Below are 19,249 nucleotides of genomic sequence, written 5' to 3' on the forward strand. Positions count from 1 at the left end.
TGTACAGGTTGTATTGTGGTCGTTAATAATGTTGAACGTTTCCACCTTGTTTCGTTATTAACGATAGTAATTTGCAGTGACGCCAAACAGTCAACCCGCAGGGACGACAAATAGTATTGGTTTAATATTGTAAACGTTTCACAGGCAAGTGCACACAAATGCGCTGCAATTTGTATTGCGGTGTTCTTCGGTTTGGCTAAATGAAGGAGATCGTTCCTTAATTTGCTAAATAGGATTAGTGTGAATAATTTAAAACCATCAAGTTTAGCAACTGTAGCACAGCAATATATAATTTAAATTAGATGGTTCTATTATATATAATATTTATTTACGGTAGATCTACCATTGGGAAAACCGTAAAAATCTATCTGATCAAGAAATTTGATAAAGACGTTACTCTTCCGTTAAATTATCGCCCTTTTAGTTTATTGTCGCCATTTCGTAAAATATTTAAAAAAATAATCTCATCGCGTTTAAAAGGATCTCTGAGTAAAGTTAATAACGAACCAGTCAGTTTCAGCAAAAACCACTCGTCGACACATTAATTTAATATTTTTTCCAGAGAGCATTCGCGCTAATTTCAATATGAAAAAATAAAGGACTTTTAACATAAGATGTATAAAAATCTTTCAATACAGTGTTGTAATGCGGTTTTACTTAAAAAATATACAAATATAAAATCCCAACTGTCTCCTACACTTCCTACTTGATTAGAGGTTTGGCTAAATTATTACTTTTGATTTGGAACCACTCATATTCAAAATACCATATGTTGTATTATATAATAAGTTTATTAGCTTTTTTGTTATATAATAAATAAATACAATATGCTAGATACTTTTTAGTATATTCCATGCTTATTGAGATGGACGACCACTGATAAAAGTTCAGGTTAAAACATACTAATAATATTATTTTTTGTTAACATGTCTTGAAAGTTATGCATCCCAGATTGAAGTTTCGCGAACTAGTTATCTTAATTAAGTGTTAGGATTGTTTTATAATATTAAAAATAAAATAATAATTACCTATAGTAGTGAGCACCGTCAGCGAATAGAGAAAAGCTTTCGCAAAGTTCCACTCGAACTCGTCAGCTTGCGTCAGGCTCCCGGAAGCTTCGATCGCCCTACCCCCCTGCGGTCCAACTTGACCCGCTAATTCAGCGGCCACCTTCTGCACCAGTTGGTCTTGGAACCGTCCAATTTCTTGGGACGCCAACTTGGTCCAATTCTCCTTGTAGAGTATGTTCAACGACACCGTAATCTCCCAGATGTTCTCAACCGTCTTCGTTCTCAAGTCTGCGCTGGCTTGCAAAACTGTGTTGTTTTGAACTGAAGTGTTGTTGACCAACTTGTCTCTCATCTGCTGCTGGTATAAAGTGGTTGCCAAAGTTTTCTGATGCATCTTAGCGGCTCCTCCTTCGATTGCCAAAAATACGAATGAACCCAACAGGGTGTAAGCCAGTAGAAGGGCGAAAATCCCTATATTGGTCACCAAACCGGTGAGTAGACCTTTTCGTTTCGCTTTATTGGTCTTTATGCAAAAGCAGCATGTCGTAGGAGAGTCTCCTTGCAACTTTTTGTTCAACATTTCGCTGTTCTTTGAGTCGCCATTTCTCGCCTTGATACTTTTCTTCAACGATCCGCCGCCGTAATGCATTTTAGATTTTTCTATATTAATCACCATTTGAACTTAATTCAAGATTAATATAAAAAATGTTTAAAAATGTGATGATCAACAATCGAATAAGTTTTGATTAATATAGAAATTTATAGTCTTTATAAAATGCATCTTGTCGATATCCATTGAATATCTGTAAAGAAATAAAATACAATAATTAGTATTATTAAACATTGATATCAATTAAATATATAGCAAATTAGATTTTCATTACGATAAGTAAGTGGTATAAATCACTGACAAAAAGACTTGAGAGGTTCGAATTCCATTTAAACTTTAATGTTTTTTTTTATTTATATTGTGACAGGTAGATCAAAATTTGTGACTATAATATAAAATAATCGAATAATTCTTTATATTAGGCTAACCTAGATTTTTCAATTTATATTGTTTCTGGTAAATTAAAATTAAATTATATAAAAAAAAAATTCTTAGATTTTCCAAATCTCACAGATGATTACTTAAAATTGAAGTAGGTCGAACATGTTAGGTATTAAAAATTCTCTTAATATGAACTAAAATATTAAAATAAAAAAAAATATTATTAACTCATTAAAATCAAGTACTATTTAATAGTAAATAGTTTTAGTGACCAATAAACAAAAACCAAAAGTGAAGAATATTATTATTTTTTATACATTTTATTACAAGACTGTTTTTATTACTTATTTAATGTTTATAATGTTAATAAATTAATTTTAATTTAAATTTGTAAAAGTAATACTCTACCATAAATCCGTAATTATTATAAAGTTAAATGGTTTTATATCATTCAGATATATTTTCTACATTTAGGTTTTAATTAAGGTTTTAAAAACCACTATGATTATACTATTAAAAATACGTATTAAGTATAATAATAAGTGTTAATAATGTTTTATCATAATATACGCTAGCCCAATGCATTACAACAGGGTAACAATCAACATCTTGTAAATGAGTATTAATGTCTTAAATTGTTTGGGTATCGGTAACTTATATATTATTAGTTGTATAGCTATAAATCACTCAAACCCACTATATATTATGGAACGATTTTTTGATTAATAAAATATTAGAAAAAAATCCATATTCTGCAGCAAGTTATAAATTATTGATACACATTTCCCTTAATTTTTTCAGTTGATTGATTCTACAAAATATCGTGTAAATCGCGACCCAAAATCCATGTAAAATTAGGAGATATGTACAAAAAATTACGTAAAACGAGAATATACTCATAATTAGTAGAAAAACGTTAAAAAAATGGATTTTAACGAACTATTATAATTTTAACAATTTTATAAAGTAATTAAAAACGTTTTCTTTTTTTTAATATTTCGCTCTCTCATTGCTTTATTTTTATGTATGTACTATTTTCAATTCTGTTTATCGATGATAAACAATTAGTAAAGTTTTGAATATAAAATATAATATAATTCTGCTGTCCTAATTTTAACAATAACCCATGTTGTTTACACAGAAAACATTTTTGAGTTAAAGAAATAAAAAAATACAATCTTTGCTTCAATTTAAATTCTTCTTTTTAGTTAAACAAAGTAAAATTATTTGCGCGGTAGAAATGTTTTAAGATATATTGTTTCATATAGATCAAAATTGGAGATATATCCTAAAACTAGTACATACCAAATTCACTTTAATTATAAACACAATAGGGAGTACATAAACTATTAATTAACGATTAAACCTCTGTGAATTAACACTTTAGGGTGATATATTTTAGATTTAGTTTCACATTCGATAAATGGGCTTATAAATCGTTGTTACATTTACATCAACATATATACACACACAATCAATTTTGTAATCTGGATTTAGTTTGGATTCATAGTCTGAAGCCAGCTAAAAAAAAAGAGATTAGAAAAATTTCATATTTAGTATTTACAGACTTTTTTTACATAATTATCAGACAATTTTCTTTATCAACAAAAAAATATGAATATTGGTTGATGCAAAATCAACACTTAATCTTGAGAAATTAATAAGATTCGCATCAAGACGAACCTACAATTTATTTTATTGATTTTACAAGCACTTACATATTCACACTAATAACAAAAATATGAAAATCGCTTTTAATTAAAAACAACATTTTGCAGTAACTCGTAAAATACTTAAAGACCAAAAAACTAGATAGAATAGCTAGTTCTTAAGATATAAATAAAAATTCATATTAGTGAATATATACCCAAACATTACTTCTACCTGTTAATAGTAGAATCACAATGTTGCTAAGACGAAAATTTATTTAGCACGAATGTCATAATAAAATGCTCGATGAACAATCAAAGAAGATTACTGCAGTTAGAAATTATTATAAATTTAAATTAGACTTTTGCATAATTTTGCAATATTTTTTTAATACCTGTATAATTTGAAAAAAATGACGACTGTATCATAAATGTATTATTTTGCTAATAAAGTAAAAATTAAAACACGACACAAATAAAAAGATGATGAGATAGTTGATTTAAGTTAAAATGAAAATGTACAAAAAGTTCAGAGAAATCTCTAGTTGCTAAAGTATCAATGAAAGACAAACTTTAGCAAATTATAAACTGAAAAAATAGTAAAAAATCGAGTCATTAAAAACATTAGCGATGATTTGATATAGAGTATAGACAGATAAAACGAAATTATACATAAATAGATCGATGAAAAATAATCTGTACAAATATTTACAATTAGCAGTTAATTATCTTGCAAGAATTCAGCCAACTAGTGTAATATCAAAGAGAGCTTTTTCTTCAATGAAAGTGATCAGTTTTCTGAAAAAGCATTATTTAAAAAAAAGGGTACAAATACTTTTTTATTCATTGTTTTATATTTTATTTCCCTAATAATAATGCTTTAAACTTTAAATTTTACTCATATTAGATATAAAATAAAGCGGTTACAACGCAACACAAGAGTCATCCGCTATTGGCAAGAGGTTGTATAGGATTAAGTTCAGCAGTCATTGACTTAATGACAAATAATGTCAAAAAACGATATGAAGAACTAGGCATAACACGTATTACGCGCTTCTTAATCTTATATTGCCTACACGGTAAAATTAACACACGGTAAAATGGCACACGGTTAAAATCAATATAATATATAAGACAATCAATATAAACATTTAATAATTAATATTTATATATATTTTTTAATGTAAAATAGCGCTGTTAATTATTTTTTTTGAAATAAGATTAGGCTCGTAGTAAGCATTTTATTAAGATTAAAATGTAACTCTTGAGATGATTTCAGCTTAGATGAAGTCTAACAACTATACTTGGCCGCTGGCGATGCTGGCGAAGGCTTTTATGGTAAAGCCTCACTCGAGCCACACTAACGATCGTTAGCGACAATGTCGTCAAACGTAATCGCCTTTAAATCGTTAAACTTGAACCTCGGATACAGAACGAGGTCCGGATATAAACCACATGGTGCGGTTGCAATCGCGAAAATTAAAAAAAACAACTCTTCGAAGTAATTTTTCTCGATTTTCTCCCCTATATTGGAGAAATTCTGCGGATACTTCGGTCAACATATTAAAGGCGCTATAAGTATTCGGTCAACATATTAAAGGCGCGTGTTTGTTTTTGATGAAAACTAAAAGTTTTCCAGCCCGAGACGATGGAAGAATTCTAGTTGTTTTGAGCACAAAAAGAAAGCGCCTCGCTGCAGCCGGAGACGTACAAAAGGGAAATAAAAGATAAAGTGATTTGTGTCACTGACCGGTCTATGGCATTCCGCTGCGAAAACTTGTCAGGAATTTCAGTTCATTGTGCAAATACGCGAGACAATACTCGGGAAAATAATGCAGAAGTGAGGGAAAAAATTGTTGTCTTTCTGCAACCAACTTTAGCCGGAAAAACTTAGTCGAGTGTATACAATTTGGAGTTTTTCCTTTTTGGCCGCCGAGAGCAGAATCTGGACCAGTTCCATGTGCTCCATAAATATGTATGGAGTTTCCGCCTCTTTGTTGCAGCTCTTTCTTGGAAAACCCATAATCCAGTTTGTATTCCTCCGACATCTTAGAAAAAAATCCATCTTTATCTCGGAGTTATGTAGAGACGTCGCTCGCAGCGCGAAATAATTGAGTTATGTAGTAATAAAAAAACCCTTTGTACGCTAATATCATTAAATACACCTAATGGCATCCTTAAGAAGTAAACAGACATATATTGTATATATATCAGCGTATCCCAAACTTGATTAAACTACGGTATGGTGATTTTGATATATTTTTCGAACAAAGTTAATACCATCGATCAATATACAAATATACTCGTTTATGTATTTACTGACTATGTGCAATTATTATATATAAATTTATACATTTAATTAAGTTACATTATGATTAGTTTCACCCCACAATGACTCATTATCTAAATATTGTCGATGTTTGTTTTAAACATTTTCAAAAACCTTTCAACTTAACAAGTACAGCTCATGATAGATACGAACACATTTTGTTAATAGATACTTATAATATATACTAACACACTTATAATAGACACAAACATTTATTCGTTGCCGTGACAATCCGTGCGTAAAATCTAAGTTGTCTCAATGATTGAGTTCAAGATGCTAGCTGTACCAAATCTGAAGATTGAAGTGAAAACAACTGCATTTTTCTAGATTTCGAATGTGTTGTCGGTGTCGAATTTGCGTAAGCTTTTCTGATTTTTTTATTTAAAACCAGATGGTAATTACCAATAGGACTTTTAATGGTTTATATTGATACGATCAAGTAATCAAGAAATTTGTCTGAAAGATTTGTTTTTATCCACCTTATTTTCCAGACGTTGCTTATTCTGATTTATTTTGATTGATGTAACTTAAACTAGATAGAACAAATTCAAAATGCAGACGATGTGATTAATGAACTATCGAAATATTTTACAATTTTATTTAATCTAAATAAAAAAATGTCTGGGAGGTAGAAAAAGTTTTATCTTTAGTAGTAAATTATATTTTATAGCAATAAAATTATTTGATTTTTTTAATTATGAAAAAAACGACATATATTTTTCGATAACCTAATATATTAATTAATTAAAATAAGGTAATCGTATTAATCGTAATTTTAATAAACATATCTGGCTTCTATTAATAGCTGATGGCAATAAGAGTAATACAAAATGTTTTCACAAAACATTTTTAATAACCCTCCTCTATATTGATTATCTGCACGGAAGGGTCCTATTGGGAGTTTGGAGCAATGTGAAATTTTATATTAAATCAAAAACTTCTTGCCAGTGGACACGATGATAATTCCAATAATATAACTTTCTCGTTTGTGAGGAGTTTGTGTGTATAACAATGTCGAGGATTTACCTGAGCAGTCAGTTTGAGAGATCTGCACAGTCAAGTACAAGAATTTCACGAATTTCGATTTAGTGAAACTAAAACAACATACAACTATTCCGATGTCACTAAAGATTTTTTTATTTATATATTACTAATTTACTTTGATTTGTTGCGGTGTAATTTCTTGTTATTTTTTATTTAAAATACGAAAAAGCTTTGGCTTTTTGTGTACTGTGTAAACGGGAAAACTCGATTTTTTAAATGATGGGAAAAACACGCTTCCGCAATAATAAATGTTTTTCGTGGAACTGAAAGCAGTTTTACATATCAAAGAGACAAGGCTAAATAAACTCATTGAAAAGTTCCCTTTGTGATATTTAATTGGGCAAGTGGAAAATTAATTGAATGCTAATATAAAAGCGTCGAAATGTCTGGAAGTGAATTTCTCATCGATACGATGGAGAATAGTTTTAGAGAAGTTTTGCATTTATATTTTACTTAAGTGTATAATAAAAAGCAGCAATATACAATATTCATGATAATAATAAGCTTTTATTATTAAAAAAATGTACACTTTATAAAATTAACTTTTAAATTTTAATTAAAAAATAAATTTATTTTTTATTATTATATATTTGCTTAAAGTTTTTTTTTATTTATTTGTTTTGTATAAAGAACCTATAAAATGTATTAGTCCAGTCAAATAAGGGTTTAACCTCGGAATGAAAGATAACAAGTTGAAATTTTGCACAGACCTTTGTTTAGGCGTTCTAAAGATAGGGTGAAAAGTCTCATAAGATATCGTATCTGCTAATCAAGATATTAACGGTCAAAGATCATAAAAATCGTTTTTTACAAATATCTCGCCTCCTTTGCGTCGCATGTCATTAGATGTTTCACAAAACTTATAGAAAATAAAATTTTCTACAAGTTTGTTATAATTCATTTCTTCGTATGGTTAATGGTTTTCGAGATATAGCGCGGGGAGTGGGAAGCGCGCATCCGTTTATAGGATAACGCTATGTAAACTACGGAGCCAGAGTTACCTGCACATTCTTCCACAGTTTCATAGGAAACATCGCATATTGTTATCTGCTGAATGAACCCATCTTAAGCATTATAACTTTCAATCTCCAAATCTTCAAAAATCATCATCGATAATGCAAAAAGTAATAGCGTATGGCCTCTGATACTTCTTGCAAAAGCGTGACCAACCAACATTTTATCGACAGAATTCGAAGCATAAATTGTACTGAGAGCTTCCTTGATTCCGCTTCCATTCATTATATACCATATGCATCCAATAAAAGACATAAGCATATGAAAGCCTCCTAGTTTCACAACTACTCTGGACAAGTCTGAGTTAGCATTTGAAGCTGCTACGATTTCACGTGCTTTTATGTACAACGGCTGATCAAAAGTTATTAAGCATGTTCTTTGTTCATGTTTCTTGGCAGTGTTTATAGCACACTGTAATGTGATGTAAATTGTGTCCATATTACTCGCAGGATGATGAATACAAGTAAGAAACAGAATCCGAGAAGTTACAAAGTTCTCATTGTTTTTTGTATGTTGTTCAATAAATCCATTCCACCCTGGCAACGGTGAGATATTTTTCCACTTTCCGTACATCCACAACAAATCAACTACATTAAATATTTGTTCGGTTAGTTCTTCTACATCATAAAAATTTTGAGCTTGAATCTCTTGCTCAATTCGGGTACGACATGATTTTCATACACTAGAAGGGGTATATGTGATAGTGCTGCTAGCTCCTTTGCACTTGGTTTTGTTGTAAATTTCTTTATGCGGTCATCGGATATAACTTCAGATTTTGGATTTTTATCATTCCCATTATATGAACAGTATTATAGCCATCAAGAGTATAAATATTTTTCTGCATTATCCGCATACTGTACTAAGGCACTTGACTCTGATGGTTGATTACGAGGCTGTGGGTGATAAACTGCTGAAATTTAACATTTTACAGTATCACTATATGAAGCGAAAAAACCTAAACTCGACAAAAAATCCAAAGGTCTTTTTGGATGTTTGGCCTATCTGTATTTCTTCATAGAAGAAATACAGATAGGCCAAACATAACTGCGAAGAAAAGGACCGTTTTCGTATGGAAGTCATTATAGCTGTGTATTTCGTTTTAAAATGCCCCGTCTTTTCTTTTCTGTTCTTTATAATAACTTCTTGCAGAAAATGTAATAAAGTTTTCGGAATTTCTTCATTATTATTTTACTCGGGGGCGGATAGGACTTGGTCTTAACAACAGAAGATCGAATATCTTCTCTAACAATCGCCTCAGCAGCTTCCACTACGCGCAAGTGTTCTTCTTCCGAAGTGCCTTTTTTAATTTCATACCAAGCTATGGATAAAATTTAAGCTTGAGCATCGCGAAAAGAAAAAATAGGGAATGATCCAATCCTCGTTGCAATTATAATATCAGCTAAATATTTTTCTCTTAATTTGGAAATGATATTCTTATCATCTGGTACATACTCCGTAAAGACATCTCTCAACTCTTTCAATTTTTTCGCACAAATTTCTTGTCGAGCAATATTTCATTCTTAATTCCTAATAATACAATGAAGAAAGTAATAAAATTATGCTTCAAACGACTTGCCGAGACCACTTTTTTCATGATTGTTTACTTTTTCAAAGCTTATACCAAGTTAAGCAGGTAGAAATACTCGCTGGATTCTATAAACGGATGTACGTCTCCCACTCTTCGCGCTATATCTCAAAAACTGTTAATGATAAAAAACAAATATGTTAACCAAACTTGTAGAAAATTTTATGCTTTACAAGTTTTGTAAAGCATCTAATGACGTGCGACGCATAAAACGCGAGATATTTGCAAAAAAAAACAAATTTTGGTACCTTTGACCTTTGATATCTTGATTAGCAGACACGATATTTTATGAGACTTTTCACCCTGTCCTTAGAACATCAAAACAAAGGTCTGTGCAAAATTTCAGCTTGTTATCTTTCATTCCGAGATTTAGCCTTTATTTCGCCTTATTTGACTGGACTATATCTATGTGATATTGATTTTAAAACCACATACCTTTTTTATAATTAATTAAATACATTTAGATCTGAATGGAACGCACGTAATTATTTGCGAGTAAAATGATAAATATTTAAATAATGATTTTTACTTGCGAAATAAAAAAAACTTCATTAGTACTACTTTAATGTATTCACATGGCAATTAAACTAATGCATATATTGCTACAAAAAATCTTTCCTCGATTTGTTTTCAATCTAATATACACACAGCAAATAATACGATCAGAGCGTACGCGAAATTTGTTGCAAATCAATTTGCTTTTACGCCACAGCTGCAGGAGCAATCTGTCGCTTCGTACAATAATTCGTTTCGATTCTGTGAAAAAACTCTCACATTTTGCAGAAACTGAACGAAGAAATTCACCAACAGTAGAAAAGTTATACAGAGTGTGTTCATTAAATTTTACTCTATTAAATTCAATTTGCTTTAAAATCAGACTTTTGTGAAATATTTTTCATGGCATTGCTGTCGTGTATGATGTAATGTATGATGTTTAAAAAGTGTATCAAACATTCACGACCCTTTCAAAATAAATAAATGCCATAATCATAACTGTAATAATATATTAATTATTGTGTGGATTATTAAAAATATATAATTGTTTATCACAAGTAATAATTTATATTTTTTGATACTATCAAAACCATTAAAAAAATAGTTTTATTAATGGTTTTGATAGCCATATCTCTAATCTAATTTATCCTTGTACCCATCTTTGAGACTTAAACATGTTCTTTATTGAATCGATATGATGTGAATATTGATTACATTCCTTGTCTGAAGAATTCATATCAATAATTTTTTAAAAATAAATACATCCTGTATACACTTGCTGTCGACAAAGAGAGATACGTGCGTTTATACTCATTGGCCTTTCAATCAGGGCATCCGTCCGCCGCTGTAAACTTAATTTGTCTTTGGGCGAAGACTTTGAATATTTTTGCGGACCGAACGTCTGCAAGGAAGATAAAACAATTTCCAGAAGTCGCACTGGTCCCTTTTCTGGCAAACACGAGATGATTCTGGTCACGCGCCATTCAGGCCCTAGTACGTGAGTCCATCCTCCGGCAAATTGGGTCCACCAGCATTTTCAACAATTTTCCACAATTTTTCTAGGAAGCACACATACACAAATCGCTTTACAATCACTAGAACGGTGGACACTGAATATGAGGTTAATTAAATTTTTGATAAAATCGAACGGCGCATATTAAATTTTTCACTGACAAAAGTTATTTCGGCGCTAGAAAATTTATCAATCACAATAGTCGTGAAATAGTATTTTAAATATGTCACGAAGAAAAATATTTATTTAAACTAAGAAAGTTTAAAATTTTAAGAACTAATTAACAGAATTTAAGTTTAATATTAAATTGACATAATTAATAAAAATATAGGTTCGAACTACGGTAGTTATTTGTGTAATAAAAAAATATAACATATTTAATTAACAGCTGATTTTTTCATTTACAGACATTGAATCTAACGTATTTTTTTACATGCTTTAATTATTTAGGGTAAAACTGTATATTTACAATATGATGGTAATGATGATAAATCATAAATTGCACTCCCAGCAATGACTCATTTAATCTAAGTTTTATTATCAACATTTTTATATTTATTATTATTATAAATATATTTTTTTTAATTCAACCCATAATTGTATATTAACTGCTTTAATCTATATTGGTTTAATCTATACTAAATGAGGAGAATATATAATCGAAATTAAATAATGGAATGAAGTGACATTTATCCGTAAATTAAACTATAACAACATTACATTTTTCTAGAAAAAAATTTAACACACAATTCGCTAATTAAGATTTACTATTAACACCCACGCGAATTTTTAAACAAACATCACTACACTCACAAAACCTTTACTTTGATTTGTTCGATTTATATATTTTTAAGAGGTTGAAATTTAGATCAGAATTGGAAAACTGTTTAAAATTGTAGCCGATGAGCTAATCAGATATTGTATTTTAGTACTTTTAAGTACAAAAAAGGCAAAAGAGTCATGTATATATTAAAATATTATTAAAGAAAAAGATCGAAAAAACAGCTGCTTCCCTCTTCACCTTAGCTTTCTAAATAAATAAAAAAACGCGTTACCAGACAAGACATAAAATAAAGCAATCTTTTTATATATTTTGGGAGGGTACGGAATTTAGAGTTCGCCATCACTAATTAAGTAGCAAGTAATCTACTGTAACTAAGAGTCTGGTTACTTTTGTCTTGGATAATGACCTTAACATCGGAAATAAAACGTTAAGCCATCCCTCCTATCTCAAGTTAATTGTGTAAGTTTAATAACTAACAATTTACAATTATATTTTGCTATTTTATGCATGTACATATGTAATATTATTATGGTATAACATATTTGAAAATATTCAAGAAATATTTCAGAGAAGGAGCGAAAAATATTTACGCAGTACATATATGGTATAGTATATGTGTTTCTTAGCGCCGTTGAGTTTGATTCGTTGGGGTACAATTTATCATATTTTCAACAACTCAATGAAATAGTTTCTAAAGTTGGTAAGAGGTGTCTGAATCTGTATTTATAATATATACATATGTATGTGTTATATATGATTGTATTTGTGGTACATACATAGCTATATGTGTTTAAATATTATATATATGGCATTATAACGCATTGAACCTGTCATGCCACAATGGTCAGATTTAAAATGATTTTTAAATTAAATAAATAAATATATCTGTATTTTAGTTCTTCAGAATGTGATATAATTATTAAAAATTAAATCAATAGTAGTTTAATTGAAATTTGTAGCAAAATTATGCTATAAGAGAAAGATTGTTAATATTTCAATGAAATAATACTACGTCGCATAAATAAATAAAATTTAGCAAGCAGCACGTACATACATAGATTTAATCAAATTTCACCGTAGGAACGTAAATTCCTTACCGTAACCGAAGCACTATGACGTATCAATTTAGACGATTTACATACACACACAAATTTATCATATCTACATACATAATTAATTCTGTTACGCCATCGTCAAGTTTGATTCAAGGCGAGCATATCTCGTATCCAGTCCACTCCGTTCCTCCACAATGTTGCAATACTTATTTCCTAGTTCCTAGATATAAAACGTATTGCTTAAACAATTGCCAAGATGTTGCCCCGATAAATTCGTTGAACCCGGGGCAACAGAGGACGGCCACCTTTTCTCGTGCAGCTCGCATCTCGCGAAGTTTTCAGAGAGGGCCGCGGATGGTGGCTTTTCCGCGGAAAATGTATTGGCACTTAAAAGTTTTCACACGGCTACGATTTTCCCAGAGGTTTAGCTTTGAGTATGATTGTAAGCAATATGCGATCGTGAGCTGAATGCGGCGCTTGAAATTTTCAATAAATATTAGGAGCGGCGCACTGTTACCGATGGCAAACTTTAAATATTGAATTTAATCAAGTGTTGGAAAAGCGATAAAACACACCCTTTTCAAAATTACATGTTTACTGTTGTGTGCTCCGAGAAAATTTCTTCAAACAATGTGGATGTAATCGAAAAAAATATGCTTTTACATATAACATTATTCAACATAATCATGATCGACAGAGCCCACAAATATTCATAATGTGATTTCTTTCAGAAGATTAATAATCATTTATTACTGAACAGAAAACTAAATCATTAAAAACATTCAATATTATGCCAATAATTGGCACGTATGAAGTATTATATAAATTATTTCGACCATAAAGGGTGCAGCTTAAATAAAAAAATCTGGCATATTCCGATCAGTCAATGCAAGGTCTCATCTTATGAGATGTTTACGATTCCCACGTGATACCAAGTATCTTTCGTGTAAGTGACATTTAGCGACCTGTTACAAACCGATCATTGAAATATTTTTTTACAGCCAACATTGACATTGCAATCTTAAACAATACTGCTAATATTTTAAGTGGCGCTTTGCTGACTTCACTGCTATGTGCTATGTGGTAGGTGTGACGCTTTTGTGAAATTAAATATTTCCCATGATACTTTGTCAATTGAAAGTTTATATTTTGTTTTTATAGTATGCATTAGAGATGCAACTAAAATTCGAATTACTAATGTTTTTTTGGTTTCATTTCAGAGCCAGCTGATTATAATCAGCTTGAGTTCTAAATTTATTTCTAAAATAGTCTAAATCACCATAGAGAGTCTGTTGAAAAATATTTGACTAAAAATATTACATTATGTGTGATATGAAATTGCTTAAATATTATACGATGTTAATAGATTTTTAACTTATGCGATAACAAAGAATGATTAAGAAATTAGCTGAAAGATAAAGCTTTCGATTTACCATATAATAAATTTAATACGCAATCAGATTAAATATATAAAAAATAATTTAAGAAATCAGCAAAGATTTAGTATCTATATACATGTGTCAGTCTGTTTATTTGTTTGTCATAAGAACTTCTCCCAAATGGTGCAAAATTGTGACATGATATTTGCATATATCATTCTTACTGTCAGTTCTAGGTCAACTATGAATTTTTAATTTTTAATTTAATTAGTATAAACGATACAGAATATGATAAAAAAGCATACCAACACAAATTAATAATTTGCATTTTAAAACCAAATATAAATAAATATTTTAAATACAATTCTATAAACATTTTCGATGAATTAAAAACATACTTAGTGGGTGAATAAGAAAAACATATTAAGCTCTTTTAAATATTCCATTAACGTCTGTTAGAGAGAGCTTTTTCAGATACTAGTTTTTTTCATTACAAAGCTTCATACAAATTTAATATTTTAAAATATATTATTTTAATTTTTTTAAATGATTTTATTGCGTTCATTGTTTTTTATACGTATATATTGATTCATAAAGTTCCTGAGAATTTATGGAATCACGAAAGAAACGTATTTTTACCTGGAATTCGGGGAATATGAGAAACATGTGAGGCAAATTCCGCCGAACTAAATACGTGATTCTATTTTCGTTCAAAAATGAAATTAACAAGCAAATATATATAATAAAGTATCAGAATACCTGTCTTTCTTAATTGAAGATCAAGCAAGTAAATAGTATTTAATGGAATGAGAAGATTAGTAAAACATGTAGATTTTTTATTATTATGATGGATACGTTCTATTTTATGCAAATGCCTTACCACAAATAGTTAACAGTTGTTTTTAACATAATCTTTATGGTGATTTATATTCGCTTAGAAAGCTGGCCAAGTCCTAAGAAATTCTACAACCTAATAAAAAAAACCATCGAGTTATTGGAATTTTAGTAACATTCTTATTTGTACAATTTTGTTAGTTGTTAAAGTCACTTTATTGCTCTTAGAAAGTTTATGATATAACAATATACATATTTAAGGATTCTTTACTATTTGCTGTCTAGACCGAAAGTAAATAAACAGTATCAGAAACTTTCTTTCTTTCGATAGAATAAATATAAAATTGACGTGTCAATGTATTTTGAACGACTAATTTAATTTAAAGGATGTTTCAATATTAATTTTCATATAAAATAATTTTTAAACTGCAAGGAAATTATTTTTTAATATACATACATGTGCATCCTTAAGTCGCGTTACTTTTTCATAAAGCTAAATTTTACGCTTTTGATTTTATTTAAAACACAATTTAAGAGCTATGAAAAATTATATTGTATAGAAAAATAGCTATTTACTCAAATAATAAATTATTACAACAAAAATGATTAAATTGATAAATATTGTGTGATTGGAATTCCATTTCTGTTTAGGCTTTTTTTATAATGATAGATATTTTTTATATTATTTTAACGTGCCATCTGTCAAATTGAAACGAGAGACGCCATTTTGAATAATTAGCGTAGCCTCATTAACACTTTTCGTTTCATAATTAATTCGGCTTTTGATCGTTTATATTGCTATGAAATTAGGGTCAAATTTCGGACCGAATAAATATTTATCCGAAAAACAGGATTAATTTATATAATACTAGCGAACGCTATTTAGTATTGAAAATTCGTTAATGAATTTAAAAAGATACATATTATATCATATATAATGCGAATACAATCATCACAAGAAATTTAAATAGCAAAAGTTTGCATATAATATGAACAAGCTTTTGATAAGGAGTTTAACAACTTTTCATTTTATTATATGAAGTTTCTTTCTACATTATTTCATAATTTAATTAGCTTTTATATGGTAAATTGTATCTAAAACAATTATTTTTATTGCAGAATTCGCGAAAATCAAAAACAAGTAATTAATAGTGTTTTTTAAGCTAGACCATAATTTGTTACTAATATATTTTCAAGAATATAAAATAAAAATATGATTGTTAAAAATACGTATACTAATAAAACATATTTGCAATAAAACGGCATGAGGTGGCAATAAAAAATATATATTATAATCTAAATATATCATAATAAAGCGTATAGATCTAAAGGCTGCTTAAAAGATTCTATTATATTTCGTAATCTAGGACACAAAAGTAAACGCCATATTTTATATTTTACCACTCTAAATGTCTTGGCACTTATTTTTGACCATATTTTCTCGAATGGCCCGACGGGCAAATTTAGTATGGTCTCTGAGATAAAATCTCAAAGCCCGACTGTGCCACGTCCAGACTCCAAAGTATGAACTCTAGCTTTTACGTCAATTTGCAAACGGAAAACTTCGTTCAATTAATTATAGGCCAATTTCCGCCATAAGGCAGCATATAGACACGGTTGAGGATGCTTAAGAGAGAAATTCGCAAAGCAATATTAAAGCTATTTTTTATTAGTTTTTGCTAGAGATCGGGCTACGTAACCTAATTTGTATCAACCTTGTACTTGACGTGTGCTTGAAACGGGCATGTCAATTTCTTATCCCAAGTTCAATGATCCGTTTCTTATGTGCGAAAGCAAAAAACGCTGTCGTAATCAGTTTCTTATTTTCAACTATGGCTATGAATCTCACTAGTCATTAACTGTTAAATTTAAGATAGCAAACGATTGTTAGAATGAAAATCTATCTAAGCAATTCGAAAGTATTTAGAACTCTCAAAAAGAAGTAGGCACGAGATTTGTATGAATTTTAAATTAAAAATAACATCTGATTTTAGTAAAGAATATTTTATTTTCTACAATAATAAGGTATTTTTGTATAAAAAGTAGGATATAAACGAATTCACAACCCCTATATACTTCACTTTTATGAATTTTAAATTAAAAATAACATCTGATTTTAGTAAAATAATATTTTATTTTTCACTATAATAAGGTATTTTTTTGTATAAAAGGTATGATATAAACAAATTTACATACACCTACATATTTTACAAAATATGGATTTTAACTAAAAACTAATCTTTATTTGGCAGATGTATAAATAAATTATGGCTAGGGTAAACCCAGTAAATTAAAGAAGTAAATCAACAGAAAAGTCATGTAAAAAAATAAGAAACAAAAATCCTTGAGGCTAGAAAGATAAATGTTGAGAAAAAAACTTTGTAGTATTCTTCACTATTTATCTACTTAATGTGTTGTTATTATTTGGAGTTTTCTCTAGTATCTTAAAAACAGTAAAATTTCGTTAAAAAAAAAAAAATCAAAGAAAAAAAATATATTGGGTAATTATCATGGAATAAGCTTTGATAAAATTATTTTATCTCTCAGTAGTGAAATTATAAACGAACAATATTTGTTTTCGTAAAGTGCATTTAACGACTCCCCAATTTAACAAACTAAATTGACATAAAAAGACTAAACTTAATTTCAAATAATTTCAAGATAACAAAGGTAAACCTAAAATAAATATAAAATAAAATGCCTTAATAAATACTACTTTAAAATAAACTATTATTTTTTTATTGCTAGTAAAGTATTAAATAAAGTTAATTATTTGAGGTATTTTTATTTTTCTTCAAGTTATCTTATGTTTTTTTTTACGTTTAGTCTTATTTTATCTTTTCAATTTTTTTTGTAAACTAAAAATTATTTATTACTAAGTAGCTTGTTCCTAATTTGTATATATGTATCATGTTTTAAACTTAAAAATTCTAAATAAATCTAACAATAAAATTAAAAATAAATCTAACGAGCTAATACTTAATATAGAGATAATTCTTTGTATAAAGAAACTTTATTGTGTTGTTTTGAAATATTTTTTTTTATTCTATAAAAAAATATGATTTTAATAACAATTAATAAAAATAGTAGCGTTTATTAAATGGATTTCCAATTCATAATAAATAAATTAAACTTATTTAGACTACGATTATTACTTTTACGTAAATAAAGAGTAACTTATATGTGGGTTTTAAACCACTTGCGCCATTAGTCACACTTTAAATGACACTATAACGACACTTGAACAAACGAAAAGAGATATTTCATGTTTTAAAAGTTAGACCATACAACACAATGGGAGAGGGATCTCGTTACCATAAAAAAGAAGAGTATCATTAATAGGAAATATTACACAGACCACTTAATAGCAAAATCCTTTTCGAGATGTAAACCATCCATTGTCAATTGGTTAAAGTTAGCCTAAGTAGCCATCTAAACTGTGTTTTTACTGAGTAGTGAACATATTTTGAAAGTGTGTTCAAGAAGCAGTGCAATTGATTATCTGCAATTTTCTAAGCTGTCTCGAAAAAATGTGACACTTCATAAATCAAGTGTTATTAAATTTTTCAGCATCTATTTGTCTGCTAAGTCACAGCCTTTGGCTTTTATATTAAAAAAAATATGAAAAAGATAATAAAAATAACTTTTAGTTATTAAATAACAATTTAACTAACAAGTTTATCAAAAAAATACTTTTTACCAGCAGATAACTCATTTTATGCAAAAATTTGATTGCAACTTTTTTAATAAATAATATTTTCTACCAGTTTTTTTTTTAATCAGAATGATTGCAATGCATGATTTTGGGTTAATAGAGTCAATTAAATATTTAAATAATAATAATAATTAGGTTTAATACATAATACGCAACATTTTAATACTTGGGTTTCATTATACCTAATTAATAACAGCCAATAAAATTATTTTTTAGCATATAAATTTAATTATATGCTACCAGTAAAATAATATTTACACCAAAAAAAATTTTGCAATTAAGTTTAAAATCTTTTAATACTTTAGATATACTCAAAAATAATACTTAAGTCAATAGATATTTTTTCTATTTAT

General features: G+C 28.8%; 1 protein-coding gene across 1 annotated transcript in view; it reads right to left on the reverse strand.

Moving 5' to 3' along the window:
• The window catches only part of LOC148228240 (uncharacterized), a 74,825-nt gene that overhangs the window by 24,479 nt on the left and 31,097 nt on the right, over nucleotides 1–19,249 (reverse strand). Inside the window, exon 2 of the mRNA XM_088200202.1 lies at nucleotides 1,029–1,813. Within this exon, the coding sequence (XP_088056328.1) occupies nucleotides 1,029–1,686 (658 nt within the window). The 5' untranslated portion in view covers nucleotides 1,687–1,813. The remainder of the gene's footprint in view (nucleotides 1–1,028; nucleotides 1,814–19,249) is intronic.

Source organism: Plectrocnemia conspersa, unplaced genomic scaffold (genome assembly GCF_051122295.1).
Source record: "Plectrocnemia conspersa isolate PC_06_02 unplaced genomic scaffold, ASM5112229v1 ptg000012l, whole genome shotgun sequence".
NCBI lineage: Eukaryota > Metazoa > Arthropoda > Insecta > Trichoptera > Polycentropodidae > Plectrocnemia > Plectrocnemia conspersa.